This window comes from Scyliorhinus canicula, chromosome 18 (assembly GCF_902713615.1).
Source record: "Scyliorhinus canicula chromosome 18, sScyCan1.1, whole genome shotgun sequence".
NCBI classification, from domain to species: domain Eukaryota; kingdom Metazoa; phylum Chordata; class Chondrichthyes; order Carcharhiniformes; family Scyliorhinidae; genus Scyliorhinus; species Scyliorhinus canicula.
The window spans coordinates 10,822,048-10,841,454 of NC_052163.1; the positions used below are offsets into that span (position 1 = coordinate 10,822,048).

The 19,407-nt window shown below is 48.3% G+C and overlaps 1 protein-coding gene and 1 long non-coding RNA gene across 3 annotated transcripts in view; one reads left to right on the top strand and one right to left on the bottom strand.

Annotated features, from left to right (window-relative positions):
* Window positions 1-3,377: 3,377 nt before the first annotated feature.
* The window catches only part of LOC119953587, a 29,047-nt gene continuing 13,017 nt past the window's right edge, over window positions 3,378-19,407 (bottom strand). The window contains exons 3-6 of one of the 2 annotated variants that reach the window (XM_038777983.1): window positions 18,521-18,796; window positions 13,953-14,240; window positions 11,984-12,262; window positions 3,378-4,510 (exon numbers count right to left, since the gene is read on the bottom strand). In XM_038777983.1, the coding sequence (XP_038633911.1) occupies window positions 4,422-4,510; window positions 11,984-12,262; window positions 13,953-14,240; window positions 18,521-18,796 (932 nt within the window). In that variant the 3' untranslated portion in view covers window positions 3,378-4,421. Of the gene's footprint in view, window positions 4,511-11,983; window positions 12,263-13,952; window positions 14,241-18,493; window positions 18,797-19,407 lie in introns of both variants that reach the window. The other variant, XM_038777982.1, reaches the window with a different exon arrangement.
* Window positions 12,603-18,738, top strand: LOC119953588. The gene is made up of 3 exons (XR_005458052.1): window positions 12,603-12,721; window positions 14,132-14,215; window positions 18,536-18,738. It is a non-coding gene; the product is annotated as an uncharacterized LOC119953588 (long non-coding RNA).

Sequence of the window (19,407 nt, forward strand, 5' to 3'; positions counted from 1 at the left end):
ATTGGAGCAGAATTAGACCTTTTGGGCCATCGTGTCCGCTCCGCCATTCAATCATGGCTGATATTTTTCTCATCCCCATTCTCCTGCCTTCTCCCCATAACCCCTGATTCCCTTAAGAACCTATCTATCTCCGTCTTAAAGACACTCGGTGATTTGGCCTCCGCAGCCTTCTGCGGTAAAGAGTTCCACAGATTCACCACCCTCTGGCTGAAGAAATTCCACCTCATCTCTGCGTTGAAGGATCGCCCCTTTAGTCTGAGATTGTGGACTCTGGTTCAAGTTTTTCCTACAAGTGGAAACATCCTCTCCATGTCCACTCTATCCAGGCCTCTCAGTATCCTGTAAGTTTCAATAAGATCCCCCCTCATCTTTCTAAACTCCAGCAAGTACAGACACAGAGTCCTCAACTGCTCCCTATACGATTAAGCTCTTCATTCCAGGGATCATTCTTGTGAACCTCCTCTGGACCCTTTCCAAGTCCAGCACATCCTTCCTTAGATATGGGGCCCAAAACTGCTCACAATACTCCAAATGGGGTCTGACCAGAGCCTCATGCGCTCTCAGAAGTACATCCCTGCTCTTGTATTCTAGTCCTCGCAACATGAATGCTAACATTGCATTTGCCTTCCCAACTGCCGACTTAACCTGCACGTTAACCTTAAGAGAATCTTGAACATGGGACGGGATTCTCCGACGCCCCCCGCCGGCGCGGTGCGATTCCCGCCCCCACCGAATCTCCGCCGCCGGAGAATTCAGCAGCCGACTGGGGCGGGATTCCGCCGGGGGGTCGGAGAATCCCGCCCCAGCCGGCTGCTGAATTCTCCGGCGCTGGAGATTCGGTGGGGGCGGGAATCGCGCCGAGCCGGTCAGCAGCCACTTGCAGCGCCCCCGCCCCCCCCCCCCCCCCCCGGGCGATTCTCCGACCCACGATGGGCCGAAGTCCTGCCCGTTCTATGCAGGTCCCGCCGGCGTAAATTGGACTAGGTCCCTTACCGGCGGGACCTGGCGGCGCGGGCGGGCCCCGGGGTCCAGGGGGGGGGGAAGGCACGGGTCGATCTGGCCCCGGGGGGTGCCCCCACGGTGGCCTAGCCCGCGATCGGGGCCCACCGATCCGCAGGCGGGCCTGTGCCATGGGGGCACTCTTTTCCTACGCGCCGGCCGTGTGGTCCTCCGCGATGGCCGGCGCGTAGGTGAACCCCCCCCCCGCGCATGTGTGGAGATGACATCAGCAGCCACTGACGCTCCCGCGCATGCGCGGACCCGCTCCGGCCGGCCGAGTCCCTTCGGCCCCGGCTGGCACGGCGCCAAAGGCTTCCACGCCGGCCGGCGGGGCGCAAACCACTCCGGCGCCGGCCCAGCCCCTGAAGGTGCAGAGAATCCCGCACCTTTGGGGCGGCCCCACGCCGGAGTGGCTCTAGCCACTCCGTCCTGCCGGGATTCCCCGCCCTGCCGGGTACAGGAGAATCCCGCCCAAGGACTCCCAAGTCCCTTTGTGAATTCTGATTTCCTAAGCATTTCCCCATTTAGAAAATAGTCTTTGCCTCCCTTCCTCCTTCCAAAGTATGTAACTTCACACTTTTCCACATTGTATTCCATCTGACACTTCTTTGCCCACTCTCCAAGCCTGTTCAATCCTTCTGCAACATCCTTCTGCTTCCTCAATACTACCTGTCCCTCTACAGATCTTTGTATCATCTGCAAACTTAGCAACAGTGCCTTCAGTTCCTTCTTCCAGATCATTAATGTCTCCTCCCCCTCCCAGAAACCTCCCATCCACTTCCTCTTCAAACCACCTCATTGTCCATCATTCCCCAGCCCCCACCATTCACACCGAAACCTGCCTAAACGGGTTCAGCAAGCTGAAGCCCCAGCCCCTCCCCCCACCTCGCTCCCGTTCACTAACGAACTGCAGCTTGCTAGCGAGGGAGCCCCTCCACCAGAGACCCCCCCCCCCGCCAAACGGAATTGAAACCTCTCCACCCTACCCAACCACCACGAAGCACCCCACCAAAAGACAACCCCCCCCCCCCCCCCCACACTCTTCCACCCCCACCAAGTACCCATAACCAACGCAAGGGCATCAAAACACCTGGACTAACAGAAAAAACAGGAAAATACAACTTTATCAAACATTTGTCCCCAACCAACCCCATCCCCAAACTCCAGTTCTAGGCCTTCTGCCTTTACGAATGCCTCTGCCTCCTCTGTGATCTCAAAGAAATGGTCCCTCGGGATGTGCGTAACCCTCAGTTTCACCAGGTAGACCACTCCAAAGTGTACCCCACTGTTGTACAATGCCGCTTTTGCCCTGTTAAAGGTTGCCCGCCTCTTGACATTTTTTTCCTGCCTTGCTGGACCATTCCTGTGATTTTGTCGCGTTGTTTATGATGCAATATCAATTACGACGAGACGAGAGAGTAGAATGTAATCGAGGCTTTAGGGCAGCACGGTAGCATAGTGGTTAGCACAATTGCTTCACAGCTCCAGGGTCCCAGGTTCGATTCCCGGCTTGGGTCACTGTCTGTGCGGAGTCTGCACGTTCTCCCCGTGTGTGCGTGGGTTTCCTCCGGGTGCTCCGGTTTCCTCCCACAGTCCAAAGATGTGCAGGTTAGGTGGATTGGCCGTGCTAAATTGCCCTTAGTGTTGGGTGGGGTTACTGGATTATGGGGATAGGGTGGAGGTGTGGTGTTGGGTAGGGTGCTCTTTCCAAGAGCCAGTGCAGACTCGATGGGCCGAATGGCCTCCTTCTGCACTGTAAATTCTATGAAATTTATTACACAGAGATGTGTGGCCTCCTACAGCAGCTGACGAAATGGCTACTGTACGGAGAGCACACATATTTATACTCCGCCTACTGGGCGGAGCCAGCAGGCAGGGATCTACCCCCGTACCTGTAGTACAGGGGCCTTACCGTAAAACCCATATACAGTATAATACATCAGTGGTGACTAACACATTTTGTTAAAATGTAAAACTTCAATAAATGTTTATTTAAAAAAAAATAAGGTGTTGCCTATTTAAAACGGAGATGAGGTGAAATATTTTCTCTCAGAGGGTCGTGAATCTCTGGAACTCTCTTCCTGAAAAGGTGGTGGAAGCAGAGTCTTTGAATATTTTTTTAAAATCTTTTTTATAAATTTAGAGTACCCAATTAATTTCTTCCAATTAAGGGGCAATTTAGCACGGCCAATCCACCTACTCTTCACATCTTTGGGTTGTGGGGGCGAAACCCACGCAGACACGGGGAGAATGTGCAAACTCCACACAGACAGTGACCCAGGGCCGGGATTGAACCTGGGACCTCGGCGCCGTGAGACAACAGGGCTAACCCACTGCGCCACCATGCTGCCCAGTCTTTGAATATTTTTAAGGCAGAGGTGGACCGACTCTTGGTAAGAGGGAGGCGGGATGCAGATTTGAGGTTACCATCAGATCAGCCATGTCCTTATTAAATGGCGGAGCGGGCTCGAGGGGCTGAATGGCCTACTCCTGCTGCTTGTTGGTATGTTTTGTTCAGCTGAGGTGCTTTTGCCTTCCTTTTGCTGTTTTCAGGGTTAGTGCAAGTACTGTGAACTTCATTGTTGGAGGAGTCCTAAAACCTTATTGGGAGTCAGGAGGCCTGTTCCCTCATCAGGCTTACAGTTTGAGTGGGGAGAGAGGGAGCACAGAGAGCAGGGAGGAGTGTACAGAGGGAGGAGTGCCCTCAATGAAGCTAACCCTCCCCCTATGGTGTTTTGGAGCCATAATGATTTCAAATGTCTTTGTCGCTCTCACTGCCACTGGCCGTTATCTACTTGCCGGTCCGATCATGCCAACATCACCTCGTGTGCCACAGAGATGGGCACACTCTCCTGAAAATTGCCATTCGCTACAGAGGATATACTGAATGTGTAATATTTTCTTTCATTTCCCATAATGTTTTTCAGGCAATCCACGTGCTATATTATTGCCTAAACGTAACAACATTTCTCAAAGCATCTCAAAAACTTCAAAGCAATTCAATGCATGTACAAAAGCACAACTGTGAAGATATCATAATAGTGAAACATTACGATAAAATAATTGCTTGGCTGACAATTGCGGAAGAAAAATCTGAGGGTCCATCTTAACATTCTGAGAAAATGTCTTCGAACTGAGAGTGATTTCCTGGCCAGGTTGCAAAAGCAAAACGTTCTCCGCGCCCCATTGCAGCCCTTCTAGACGTGAATAAGAAACTTGCTGCCCACCGTTCGGAATTCCTGTGGGAGCACATGGTTACTCAGCCAGCAACAGGGAAACTCCTCCAAATGATAGCGTTGCGCACATCCAAGGTCAGTGGCAATGATGCTTGAAATGTACGGCACTAACGGTGGATGATTCTCGCAGCCCGTCCAACTCGTGTCCAGTTGATAAACACGGATAGGTGGCTTGTCTGAGCTTTGTTAGCTGGAATAGATGGTGCTGGCACCAAGGAGCAATGTGCTAACCAAAATCCAGGGCACTGGGACTGGTGCTGCAACTCGAGAAGAAACTGTTTAAAGAAAACACACAGTAATAGACATCTTTAACATCCAGTATTAGACAAGCGGAACACTAATCAGTAAGAGAGTAAAACTATTTTACCAAGATGAAGGGCAGAATCCTGTACAGGCAACAGGTGTATCAGCCACCTCCTTGAAGAGCTTCAAGACCCCCTGCACCACATATTTTCTGGAAGGCACTTGTGCTACTCAGGCACCTCACAGGCCAGTGGTGGGTCTCCTCCAGGATTGAGAGCCCTGGAACAGGAGCCTTTCCTGCTGAGAGCTGCCAGCCTGATTCTGCAATTAGCAGAGCCTGAGGCCTAAGATTAATGAGGGATCCAGCCACGTAGATGAGCGATGGTGGGGAGGGGTCCAGCAGCAAGGGCAAGGGCTCGCCTACCAAGCTCCCACTTCCTGATATCGGGTCCTTTGATAAGGAACTGAGTACATTTAAATGAGGAACACCCCCTGCACCTCCCTACACCCCCTGACGGGAGCCCGGAAGCAAACAATTCAGGGTTTGCTTATCGTGCTCTGCAAATGGTGAATCCTCCACCCATTGTTGCCTCAGTACTAGTGGGATAAGGCCCTTGAGTGGGCATCAATTGCCTTCTTAAAGACTCAATTGGTGGTGGGCCATTCCCATCACAGCCTTAACTGGGATGGAGGCGGGAAGGTGGCAGGGTCCCCAGTGACCACTCTCCTGCCTGATTAAATTATTCTCCTGCCGTGTAACTCACCACAAGGCAGGGGACAAGATTCAACCCAAAATGTTGATTAAAGGGCAAATCCATTTCATGTATTGGCTAAGACGAAAGCTAGTGTATGTTACATGGGAAGGAAAAGACTGCATTTTTACAGCAGTTTCCATGCTCAGCCGCGTGTTGCTTGGCGGCGTGCCGTTCGCTGGTGCTGGGATTCTCTACCCCCGCCGCGTGTCAATGGGATTTCCCTTTGAAGTCACCCCAAGCCAGTGGGAAACCATCGGGCGGGAGTGCACTGCCAACGGGAATCCCAACGGCAGGAGAACTCGGCGTTTAGTCTTTGTTGTAACCATGGGAAACGTAGAGGAGTGCAATATTGCTCTTTATGTTAAAAAAATGTAATTTGTGTCACTGGGTCCACATTTTAACTACTTGCAACTTTAAAACTGAGTTACATTTACTTTTAATGTTAACAGTTATATGTTGATTAATAGTCAGAGGCCAGTAAATAACCTCAGCATATAATTCATGTTCCTTGTGCAGAGTGACACCTGGGCTGATATTATTGCAAAAATACATTATTTTATGGGCACTATGTGTGCAAATGCATGGATAAGATCATGAAAGTTTCACTGAACGGTTTCCATTGACAGTAGGCGTATCTATTCGCTTTTTATAGCAGGTTCACATTTGTTAGGTGCTGAGGTTTTCATGTGGTAAACATTGACATGCTCACTTATTTTCTACATTTCGAATGTGTAAATCTTGAGCTTCCTGTGTGGAAATGGGGTGTTCATCGCAGCCTTTTCCTGCTAAAGAACTGCAGTTTCAGACATGCATTGCTGAGCCTAGACGAAACCGCAGTAAACATGTTTGCCCAAGGTTTCGCTTTTTATTTTATTTGAAGAATTGGTTGAATTGATATTCTTGCTATTGCTTTCTTCATAGGACCGTACAACACAGAAGGAGGCCGTTCGGCTCTTCACGGCTGTGCTAGGGCTTTGGAACTGATTGAATAGCATTTTCACTCACCTGCTCTCCTCTGGAAAATAGCGCACGCCGACGATACTCAGAAAAGGAGACGGCTATATTTGTATAACCCCTTGTTGGTATTAATAGTGACGTGTTTTCTGGATGCTGCATCAAGCTGCAGTTGGAGGTAGGCATAACTGGTATCCAACTCTTGTGTGGCCTTCAGCCAGTTTCATATATAGGTCCTTGAGGTGCGGCACGGGGTCCCGGTCTAGGCAGGAGGCACTGTTATCGGTCATCTTATATTCACCACAAAGACTTGTCAGATTTCAATACCGAGACAAACGGCACTGCCCATTTTGTGAATTGTACCGGGCGTATGATTCCAGGATTCCCTTGTGGCTCCAATTCGGTCTCTACTTTGGTGATTAGGGCGTAGGGGACCGACCATGGCTCTGAAGTACTTGGGTAGGGCCTCCAGGTCTACATACATTTTCACCCGAGTACCGTTAATTTTTCCCAGGCCTTCCTGGAACTCCTCAGGATCCTTCCCTTTGACTTTGTATAAGTTGCTCGTGCCCATCTTAAAAATCTGTTGCCAATCCAGGCGGAATTTTTACAGCCAGTCTCTTCCCAGAAGGCTGGGTCCTGGTCCTTGTACAACTGTTAAAGGGAGTCAGACCGTCTGCTGCCCATGTGTGACCAAGGTCACGGTGGTTCCTACCGTGCGTAATGACTCCCCTGTGCATGTGGCTAAGCTGGCCCTGGAATCTCCAGGCCTAGGGGCTAAATGCCCACTCAGTCGCCTGAAAGTCTGTCCGCTATAATGGAGACGGCGGCTCCTGTGTCAACGTCCAGGGTGCGACCATTGGCCTGGAGTTTGATCTGGATTGGGCCACTTAAGGGACACTGATGCAATTCAATTGCATGAACTCTTTGTGTTCGGGGTTGATTTGTAAAGCCCGGGCCTGAGGTGGCTTTGTCTTCCGGCCAAGGTGGCACACGTTCTGCCTCTTCTGGCAGCCTTGCCTTGGGTGTGCCCTATGACCACAGGTGTGGAAACTCTGAGATTTCTCTCCGTGTCCTCCAGGGAGGTTTCCCACCTGTTCTGATATCGTGCGACCATAGACCCCTCTCCTGACATATTGTGCCTGAGTGTTGACGTGGTGGCGGGTGGGTCACATGCCCATGGAGAAACCTGTTCTCCTATATGGGGGTCGCCCAATGCTGAAGATGGAGTTCCTGGGCCCCGTTTGTGGCATTTTCACAAGACGGTACCAATCCTATGGCTCTTTTAAGGTCCAGGGTAGGTTCCGCCAGCAATTCTCTCTGCTTTGCAACATTATTTATCCCACGTACTAGTCGGTCCCGAAGCATCTCGGAGATGGACCATCCATACTGACAGTGTTACGCCAGTTTCCCAAGTCTTGTGAGGAATTCTGTGACTAATGTTCCAGGATTCTTCCAGCCATGTTGAATCTATAATGTTGCAGTAACACAGGTGGTTAGGTTTTTTTTTATTTGTTCATGGGACATGTGTGTCGCAGGCTGCGCCAGCATTTATTGCCCATCCCTAGTTGCACTTGAGGGGCAGTTAAGACTCAACCACATTTCTGTGGGTCTGGAGTTACATATAGACCAGGCCAGACCAGTTAAGGACGGCAGATTTCCGTCCCTAAAAGACATTAGTGAACCAGATGGGTTTTTACGACAATCGACAATGGTTTCATGATCATCACTAGAATTTTAATTCCAGATTTTTATTGAATTCAAATTTCACCATCTGCAGTGGCGGGATTTGAACCTGGGACCCAAGAGTACTCTGGGTCTTTGGATTCGAGTGACAATAACACTACGCCACCACCTCCCCACATCAATTCTGTTCATTGAAGGACTTTGAGTCCTTCAGTCCTGGGGCTGCCGGGTAAGTCAGGCTTTTAATGATGCTGAACATTGCGAATCCGCAAGAGGTCAGGAGAATCGTCTTCTGTCGGTCTTCGCCTTCTAAGCCATTTGCCTGAAAGAGGTATTGCATTCTCTCAGCATATCGGGGCCAATCTTCCACGCCCGCTTCATACGGCACTATTTTACCAAATAGTGGCATTTTCAGATTCTCTTTGTCTTTTTCTTACTGGAAGCACGGTCTTTCTTATTGGGCAGCACGGTAGCATGGTGGTTAACATAAATGCTTCACAGCTCCAGGGTCCCAGGTTCGATTCCCGGCTGGGTCACTGTCTGTGCGGAGTCTGCACGTCCTCCCCGTGTGTGCGTGGGTTTCCTCCGGGTGCTCCGGTTTCCTCCCACAGTCCAAAGATGTGTGGGTTAGGTGGATTGGCCATGATAAATTGCCCGTAGTGTCCTAAAAGGTAAGGTTAAAGGGGGGGGGGGGGGTTGTTGGGTTACTGGTATAGGGTGGATACATGGGTTTGAGTAGGGTGATCATTGCTCGGCACAACATCGAGGGCCGAAGGGCCTGTTCTGTGCTGTACTGTTCTATGAACCATTTGACTATGGAGAGGCTGTCCAGAATCTTTTTCTTGTTCCTCATCAACAGTCTGATAATCCAGGAGTCACAAGGAGGAAGGCTAACGTAGTTTATTTACAATACGAAAGTAAAGCCACTGCCGTGGCATATAGCAATAGAGTCCCAACCCGGGACTACCAGCAGTGCTGGTCCAGGTAATGGCCGGCATTCAAAGGGCCCAGTTAACTAGCCCCAGCTGGGCGGGCCTCCGCCTGCTATCAGGGAAACTCGTACTCCACAAGCCCCACGTGGAGATCACACCAAACATTAGTGATCACACCAATTAGCGATCACACCATCAGAGATCACACCAAGCATTGGTTGTTAGTATAGCTATTAGCTATATTCATTCCCCCATGGTTTCTCCATGACAACGCCTCCACCAATCAGCACCCTTTACTCCTGTAGTATTAAAAAAAAGTCATTCTTGTGTTTCTCTTGTGCGTGTAAAATGAAAAGCTTTGGCAACATGCCTCTCTTTCCAACAATTTTCAAGTTCTGTATTACCGAGTGATTGTTTAACCAATCGTACCGCACCGGAATTTCTGGTACATTTCCACACAGAAGAATTTATGCAAAAATTATTTTATAGTTACGGTAATAATAATAATAATCTTTATTAGTGTCACAAGTAGGCTTACATTAACACCAATGAAGTTACTGTGAGAATCCCCTTGTCGCCACACTGCGGCACCTGTTCGGATACACTGAGGGAAAATTCAGAATGTCCCAGTAACATACAGACTCTTTTTGTTCCATTTCTTTAATTTGAAGTGCTTGATGCCTCACAGGAATATTTTCTACTGTGTTCACCATTAACTGAGATAATGACTGGGATTCTCCATTTGGGAGACCATTTGGGACCATAAATCAGGAAGTGAGTGACGATCCTTAGCCATGCGAATTTACACATGACGAAGATTGCAAGGGATTCCCTAGCGAAGCCCACTATCAGGCCGCCAATTTGGGCGGGCAGCCCGATAATGAGGTCGGCAGCTGCGACCCCTCCCCCTTGCAACACAATTCAGCTCCTGCACCACATCAAAGACAGTTAAGTGCTTTTGGCAGGGAAAAAGACGCAGTGAGAACATTTAACTGGTTAGTTTCACAGCTGGGTACTTCAAAGCTCCTACTGAAGGGAGTTGAAGGAAATGTCTGTGTGGAACCTGTCAATCACAGCCTAGTGAAAGCAGAGATCTGGGGTGGGATTCTCCGACCCCCCCCGTCGGGTCGGAGAATTGCCAGGGGGCGAGATGAATCCCGCCCCTGCCAGCTGCCGAATTCTCCAGCGCCGGGGATTTGGCGGGGGCGAGAATTGCGCCACGCCGGTCGCCGGCTGCTGGCAGCGGGCCCCCCGGCGATTCTCCGGCCCGCAATGGGCCGAGTAGCCACCTGTTTACGGCCGGTCCAGCCAGCGTAAATTAGAGTAGGTACTTACCGGCGGGACCTGGCTCTGCGGGCAGCCTCCAGGGTCCTCGGGGGGGGCGCGGGGGGATCTGGCCCTGGGGGGTGCCCCCACGGTGGCTTGGCCCGCGGTCGGGGCCCACCGATCTGCGGGCGGTTCTGTGCCGTGGGGGCACTCTCTTCCTCTGCGTCGGCCATTGTAAAAGTCTGCGATGGCAGACGCGGAGATGAACCCCCCCGCATGTGCCAACTTGCGCCAGCTGGTGGAGGCCCTTCGGCACTGGTTGGCATGGCGCCAAGCCCCTTCCATGCCGGCCGGCGCGGCGCAAACCACTCTGCCGCCGGACTAGCCATTGAAGGTGCGGAGGATTCCACACCTTCGGGGCAGCCCGACGCTGGAGTGGTTCACGCCACTCCTTCGCACCGGGATTGCCCATCCCGCCGATTCCCGCAGAATTCTGCCCATGAATGAAAAGCTTGCAGATGAAAGGTCTGAGGGGGTGTAAACCAGGGAGTTGGGGGGGGGGGGTGTCTGGTGGAGGTGGAGTGGGCAGGTCTTGCGTTGTAGGGGTGAGGGTGGCCCTCCGATGGACTTTGAGAGCAACTCCCTGAAAGCGTTACTCTTTGATTCACGGTGAGATCCACTGCGTCAGGGCCATGTTTGTCAAGGTCTGCACCAAATCCCGCCCCAGAGGACCAGGGAATCATGTAGGCTTGGAGAAAATGGTGCTTGGCCTGTTAATAGGATGCAAACGGGTCTTAACAACCCATTTTCACAGTCCTGCTGGCACAGGGTGTGAACCTCGATCCCGCCACCAGTGGAGAGGTTGAAGCATCGGAATCGGTGTCAAACCCGTTTTTTTCCCGAAACTGGATTCGCTGCCCGATCCTGAATCACCCTTCCGCCGTTGCGAAACGGAGAATGCAGCCCAATAATATGATGGCCTCCTTCAGTAACATTTAATTTATTTGATGTAAAGGTGCTTCTGATATAGCTTGGTAAAACTTGTGATATTATTATTGGATAATATTCCTTCAACGCAGCACATGAAAGATACAGGAAACAGGTATTGCTATGAAAGAAAAACAAATGTGACCATAAGGTAAGTGGCGAAACTGGAAGCAAAAATTGCTGGATTAGTGAAGAATTTCTGAGCAGTCGAGGAGCCTGCCCTTGGGTATGGCAATCCTTTCCATCTGCGAGGGTCTTGGCGCTAGTCACAAATCTTTGTTTGTTCCTTCGGACACCTTATAGTTGGATCAGCAGGAAACGGAGGCTAAAAGCTGGGGAAGCCCTTTCCCACTTTATACTAGGTTAAACTAGCAGTTTGTGTAAAATCCTGTCATCGCACATTGTAATGTCTTGGTTTTGGTGGGAATCCTGAGAGCAAGAGAAGCCTCGAGTAAACTCTAAGGGCTGAATGGCTTCCTGCCGTTCCCAAGTCCTACGTTCCGAAACAGGCAACACTAAGCGGGATTCTGCAGTCTGCCGGCCGAGTGTTTCACTGCAGCGTGTCGTTCGCCGGAGGCGGGATTCTATCTTCCAGCCTATTGTCAATGGGATTTCCCAATGCAACCACCCCACGCTGCCGCAAAACCCGCTGGGGGGGGGGGCTGCCGGCGGGAAAATAGAATAGCAACGAACAAAGAACCCAGCCGCTGTCTGCAAACCCAGCTCTGCTGCTTGCTTACATTCCTCACACCAACAACATTGCTCAGCCTTTATTGGGCTGTGTATTTTCCAAATCAAGTAAAACGTACCCGAGCAGTCGCCGTATCGTGGCGTCTAGGAGATTTGCACAATAACCTCATTGCAATGTAAGCCTACTTGAGACAAGAATGAAGGTTATTATTATTATAATAAATATCAGTCTTACCTTTCACAATCACTTTTCTTTTTGTCATTTTCATTGCCTCTTTCCACTTTGCTATGCACTCGTATTCTCCAGTGTAATTTAGAGCTGCTGTTGTAGTAAATACTGCGGTAGTAGTATTGTAAATTGTGATTATTGGAATTGCATCCTTCACAATCATCATTTGTGGTTGTACACCAAGGAACAAAGGTGTAAAATTAACCATGCATCGAATGGTGAGACTATCTCCTTCAAATATTGTGTCAGATGGTTCAATTTCAAGGACCGGATCAGAAAATGGATCTGAAATATAGGTTAGATACAGTGAGTAAACAATGGGTGAAGGTGCTGAGATCATTTCAAAATTCACTTCTTTACTGGGGGATTTTTAATGTATTTCTTTCCTGATGTTCATTCTGTACAACATCCTGGCCGAGAGCACAGCTGGAATGTTGCCAGCTGAGGGGAGCTGTTGATTTTCCTTTTTCTGTAGAAACCAGGAAACCCGTTGGACCTGAAAATCAATCAATGTTCTGCCAGCCTATCTTTTGTACATTCAGCTACAGGATGCGGGCTTTGCTGGCTAGGCCAGCAACTAATGCCCATCCTTAGTTGCCCTTGAGAAGGAGGGGGTGAGCTGCCTTCTTGAACCATTGCAATCCCTGAGGTGCAGGTACATCCACGGCACTGTTCGGGTGAGAGTGCGAGGATTTTGGCCCAGCAATGGTGAAGGAACAGTGAATATATTTGCAAGTCAGGACGGTGAGTAACTTGGAGAGGAACCTCATATGGCATTCCCATAGCTGTTGCCCTTGTCCTTCTAAATGGTAGTGGTCGGGGATTTGGAAGGGGCTGCCCAAGGAGACTTGGCAAATTCCTGCAATGCGTCTTGTAGATGGTACACACGGCTGCTACTGTTCGTCAGTGGTGGAGGGAGTGAATGTTTGTGGAAGGGGTGCCAATCAAGCGGGGAGGGGGGGGGGGGGCAATCAAGCGGGGCTGCTTTGTCCTGAATGGTGTTGAGCTTCTTGAGTGTTGTTGTAGCCACACTCACCCGGTCAAATGAAAAGTATTCCATTATACGCCTGACATGTGCCCTGTAGATGGTGGACAGGCTTTGGGGAGTCAGGAGGTGAGTTACTCACCACAGGATTCCCAGCCTCTGACCTGTTTTTGTACCAACAGTATTTATATAGAACAAACAAAGAACAAAGAAAAGTACAGCACAGGAACAGGCCCTTCGGCCCTCCAAGCCCGTGCCGACCATGCTGCCCGACTAAACTACAATCTTCTACACTTCCGGGGCCCGTATCCCTCTATTCCCATCCTATTCATGTATTTATCAAGATGCCCCTTAAATGTCACTATCGTCCCTGCTTCCACCATCTCCTCCGGCAGCGAGTTCCAGGCACCCACTGCCCTCTGTGTAAAAAACTTGCCTCGTACATCTACTCTAAACCTTGCCCCTCACACCTTAAACCTATGCCCCCTAGTAATTGACCCCTCTACCCTGGGAAAAGCCTCTGACGATCCACTCTGTCTATGCCCCTCATAATTTTGTAGACCTCTATCAGGTCGCTCCTCAACCTCCGTCGTTCCAGTGAGAACAAACCGAGTTTATTCAACCGCTCCTCATAGCTAATGCCCTCCATACCAGGCAACATCCTGGTAAATCTCTTCTGCATCCTCTCTAAATTGTCCACATCCTTCTGGTAGTGTGGCGACTAGAATTGTACACTATACTCCAAGTATAATTGGATACTCTAAATTTAAATAAATAAATTTATGACAATCAAACTTTCATGGCCATCATTAGATTATTAATTCTGTGGTGGGATTTGAACCCAGGTCCCCTGAGCATTATCCCGAGACTCTGGATTACTAATCCAGTGACAATACCATTACACCACCACCAGTAGTACATAGAATTACAAGAATAGATGTTATAATATTTTAACAGCTCAGGTATTCCATGATGCCTGAGTTAACTTACCTTGGACAGTAATCTGCACTATTTTACTGTGACGTGAGTGACCACTGACCCCACTCACTCGGACTTTACAACTGTAGTTTTTGTCTGTATTTGCTGCCACTTTCAGTTGCTGCACTGCAAATTTGTTATTGCTGTTTACGTCCTTCAAGCGCTGTGCCTTTTGTCCATTAAATTTAAAGAATATGAATGTAAGAGGAGGAATTTCTTCAGATGCACAACGCAGCTCAATTGAATCTCCCACGATCACATCCATCGGCTGTATGGTGAGTAGAGGTATCTGTACGTTTCCTATGGTAAACAAGCAGGAAATTGTGGTGATATGCATCACTGTAAATACACAAGGAGTTAATGTAATTACACGTAGACTAGCTAGACACTAGAGGGAGCACCAGAGACATGACACACAGACATTCAACCAATAGGTCAGTAAGATAGGACACAACCAATGGTCATTCACGATACACACAGAGGTGACACTATCACAGGAGGGCATTACACCAACCCATATAAAAGGATACAGCACTGCATCATTATGACAGGTTTTGGTCAGGCCAATGAACGAAGCTGTTCCTTTTTATTGTTGCAAGTATGAAGTTGCTGTAGAGGGCCCCCGGTTGCCACATTCCGGCGCCTGTTCGGGTGGGCTGGTGCGGGAATTAAACCCGTGCTGCTGGCCTTGTTTTACATCACAAACCATCTGTCGAGCCCATTGTGCTAAATCAGCCCTATATGACATTGCATTCACGAGCAGAGAGAGATGTAAGGGTTGGGCAAAAGATACAGGAGTGATTTCAGGAAGTGCACATTATAATGGGAGTGTGAATGGTCCGCCTCCCTCTGCCAATGGTGTTGGTGTGAGTGATGTATATTTATTTCCAAAGGGAATTGATGGTCATTTAATGGAAATAAACCTTCATTTTTTTATTTGAGTACCCAATTATTTTTTTTACCAATTAAGGGGCAATTTTAGCATAGCCAATCCACCAAACCTACATATCTTTGGGTTGTGGGGGTGAAATTCATGCAGACACGGGGAGAATGTGCAAACTCCACATGGACAGTGACCCAGGGCTGGGATTCAAACCCAGGTCTTCGGCGCCGTAGGCTGCATTGCTAACCACTGTGCCGTGTACCGCCAGGAAATAAACCTTCATAAAAGATTAAAACTGTAAATTCTTGAATCTAAAAGATCTACGGAGATAGTGTGTTGGGACAGGGGGAATAGGACTAATTGAATTCCTCTAAAGAAATTGTGCCTGCACTGAGAGGGTTGAATGGCCTCCTTGTGTGCTATATGACCTAAAAGAACAGAACAACAAGCAGAGCCAGCTACATGGCCATGGGAACAGAGACTAGAAAACCTAAGTGGAGAAGACTTCAAGACGCACTTGGAGGATAAGCCAGGGGTGTAGTTCAGGTGGTGCAGGCACGTGTTACTGCAACTCATACCCAAGGGATAAACAGGATAATATAATTCTCAATTAGAAAATGTAACTACTGTTCAAACACTGTCATGTCTCACGTCTCATTTATGTTGAATAAAGTTGCCTCACTGTCACCGAAAAAAAAAAGGATACAGCACACATGATCTTCCTCTTTCCAGTGGAGACACTCAGTGTGTACACAGGGTTGATTCGATATCACACCCACCACGTGGATTGTAGCAGACTGGTTAGTCAGTCTGAGTAGCTATAGCAGGATTAACGGAAGAGTCGAATCCATGTAGGAGAATTGTTAACAGTTTAATAAATGTGTTAAAGCTATTTCCAAGTCTGAACCTTCCTTTGTCAGGCTGCACATCAAGGAAGCAGCTTATGCTACGTCAAGAGCATAACAAAACAGAAATTATGACATTTTCTGCCATTTGAAATCATCTTTATGCCTAAGCAGATAGGGACGAAAGATTCAGTTATTCCAGCTTTTGTTAATGGTCCGTAATCAGCGTTTCCAAAGCTCATTTTACATTTCTTATTACAAGAGGCTATTCACCCAAATCAATCCATATTAGCCTTGATGTTCCTCACACACCTCCTCCACCCTTCTTCATCTAACCCCCAAAACACGTTCTATTCCTTTCTCGCATTGTCAATCCTCTAGAGGTGAACCCTGTGCTTTGTTTGCTTTTTTCATATTCATTCTGGGATGTAGGTGTTCACGGCTGTGGTGAATGTAATATATACGATATGATAATTCACACTGTCATTGTGAGCGCAGTAGCGTTATCCAACCACTAGGGGGAGTAGCTCTGGGAGTACTCAGGAACTTGTACTGGGCTCCACCCTTGGCTCCGCCCACGATTCCTCCCCCTAGTGCTGCTGTATAAATACCCTTGTCCAGAGTCAGCCTGAGTTCACTAAGAGTTCATCAACGGTAAACAGGCTGGCTCTGAAGTAAGTCGATTAAAGCCTAGATTCATATCGGAAACACGTGTCTGGTGAATTGATGGTTCCATCAACGGCAAGCCCTGGATTTTATTGCCTCACAGTCTTTGAGAGGACAGTGTTGAGTCATCTTCTGGAAGGCAATTGAGTGGCTAGCTAAGGCATGTGAGAGGGTAATTAAATGCCCATCACATTGATGTGGGTTTTGAGTCACACTTAGGCCTGACCAATGTAAAGATAGCAAATTTAATAGAATTGTTACAGCAGAGAAGCAAGCCATTTGGCCCACTGTGTCTGTTTATCCTCAAGGGTGGAGGGGGGGTGGTGGGGGAGCAATTCTCATACTGCCACTCCACTACCCACTCCCACACCCTTGCACATTCCTTTGCTCACTAACGGACATTAGTGAGCAACAGTCTTTGTTATTTTCATGGTCACCATCACAAACTAGCTTTTTATTCCAGGCCTGTTTAGTTAATGAAATTCGCTTTTGTATAACTAGGAAGTTCATGATCTGTTAAATGTGTATAAAATGAAAAATACTGATTCCTGAGCTTCTCAAAGTCATGAGGCAGCTAGATGGAGTAGAAACAGAGAAACTGTTCTCACATTAATCAGGAAGTTAAATGTCGGGAAGTGAATCTACTGTTGCCAATTTTGTGCATGACACAAAAATAGGTGGGTAGGTAAGTGCGGAGGGTGACAGAGTCTACAGAGGGATGTAGATGGGTTGAGTGAGTGGGCAAAACCTTGGCAGATGGAATATATTGTGGTGAAATGTAAACTTATGCACTTTGGTAGGAAGAATAAAGGAGCTGAATATAATTTAAATGAAAAAAGACGGGAAAGATGGAGTGCGGTGGGATAGAGGGTCCTCGTGCATAAATCTCAGAAAGCCAGCATACAGGTTCAGCAGGTAATAGGGAAGGCAAATGAAATGAGGGCCTTTATTTCAAAGGGAATGGGGTATAAAAACAGGGAAGACTTGCTAAAACTATGCAAGGCACTAGTTAGACCACATCTGGAATACTGCGAACAATTCTGGTCCCCTCGTCTAAGGAAAGGTATATTGGTATTGGAGGCAGTCCAGCGTTTCACTAGATTGATTCCAGGTAAAATGGGATTTTCTTATGAGGAGAGGTTGAGTAAGTTGGGCCCGTACTCATTGGAGTTTAGAGGAAGCAATTATTTATTTTCTTTCCAATTAAGGGGCAATTTAGCGTGGCCAATCCACCTACCCTGCACATCTTTGGGTTGTGGAGGAGAAACCCACGCAAACATGGGGAGAATGTGCAAACTCCACATGGACAGTGACCCAGGGCCGGGATTCGAACCCAGGTCCTCAGCACCGTAGACAGCAGGGCTAACCACTGCGCCACATGCCGCCCTCTCAATGGAGTTTAGAAGAATGAGAGGCGACCTAATTGGGACGGATTAGATTCTCAGGGGGCTCGACAGGGTAGATGCTGAGAGGTTGTTTCCCCTTGTGGGCGAGTCTGGGGGGGCATATGTAGTCGCTCATTTAAGACAAGATGAGGAGGAATTTCTTCACTCAGAGCGCAATGACTCAATGGAGAGCTGTAGAGACTGGAGCGTTAAGTATTTTCAAGGCTGAGATAGAGATGGGAATCGTGGCTTTAGAGATAAAGTGGGAAAGTGGAGTTGAGGCAGATTCAATGGGCGAAAAGGCCTACTTCAGCTCCTATGTCTTATGGCCCTGGTCACGGAGCTGTCAATTTGCCTCAGCGATATTGTTGTCACCTCTGGGACAGAGGTTGGAGGGTTCAAGCCTCACCCCAGCATCTTGAGCACACAGCAATGAGGCAGTGCTGCACTCACTTTCGAATGGGAAGTTCATTGATGTCCCTTTCTGCCCCTTTGGGTTCAGATAAAAAACATCAACAAGACATTCAATAAAGAATTGTGGAGGTCTCCCTGGGCTCTACCCATCAGAACACTTGTTATGGTCACATTGCTGTTTGTGGCATCTTGCTCTGTACTAGTTGCCATCGTCGTTTCCTATATTACAACAGTGGCTACACTCCAAAACATACCTCACTGATTATAAAGTATCTCGGGAAATGCTGTGGTCATGAAAATAAAATAAGTTTGTTTTTTGTATTCCAAGTGATTTGCTATATGTTTCACATTTCAAAATACCTGTAACTGTTATAAATGTGAATTCACTTTTTTTCTTTTCAGTCCCTGCTTCCACGACACAATGATAGTATCCGGAATGTGATACCCGAGCAGATTGTATTATATACTGGGATTCGAGCGCATCAGATGTAACTTTTTCCAGCAGAACACCTTTGTCTTGTCCTTTATAAAATAAGTATACAATCTGAATTCGCTCAGTCGTATGTTTCAGGATACTTGCTGAACAGGTCAGGATAATTTTGCTTCCCCTTCTAATATCTTCTTCAGCGTCAAATGTTATTGTTACAGTGTTTATAGACACACCTGTGAGAGAATAACAGAAACAGACATTAAATTCAATTTGTGTAATACTTTTTCTGGGTATTGTACTTGCAACAAAACTATCTTTAGAATACATAATTTGTGATTATTTCTGGTTATGTATTTTAGAGAAATCATGTGCCTGAAGACTTGGGGTGCGATTCGGTGTACTTCAAACTCAGTCCGCAGTCGGGCATGTTTAGTATGGTGTTCCACGGGAGCTGCAGAACCGAGATCCAACGGCACTTTATCAACTCTCTCTCACACCCCTCAACCTTGGGGAGGCCCATGGGACAGGATAATTTTGCTTCCCTCTCTAATATTTTCATCAGCTTCTGCATCATATTTCAGAAGCACAGAGTTTATAATCACATGGATCATAGAATTTACAGTGCAGAAGGAGGCCGTTCAACCCATCGAGTCTGCACCGGCTCTTGGAAAGAGCATCCTACCCAAGGTCAACATCTCCACCCTATCCCCATAACCCCATAACCCAGTAACCCCACCCAACACTAAGGGCAATTTTGGACACTAAGGGCAATTTATCATGGCCAATCCACCTAACCTGCACATCTTTGGACTGTAGGAGGAAACCGGAGCACCCGGAGGAAACC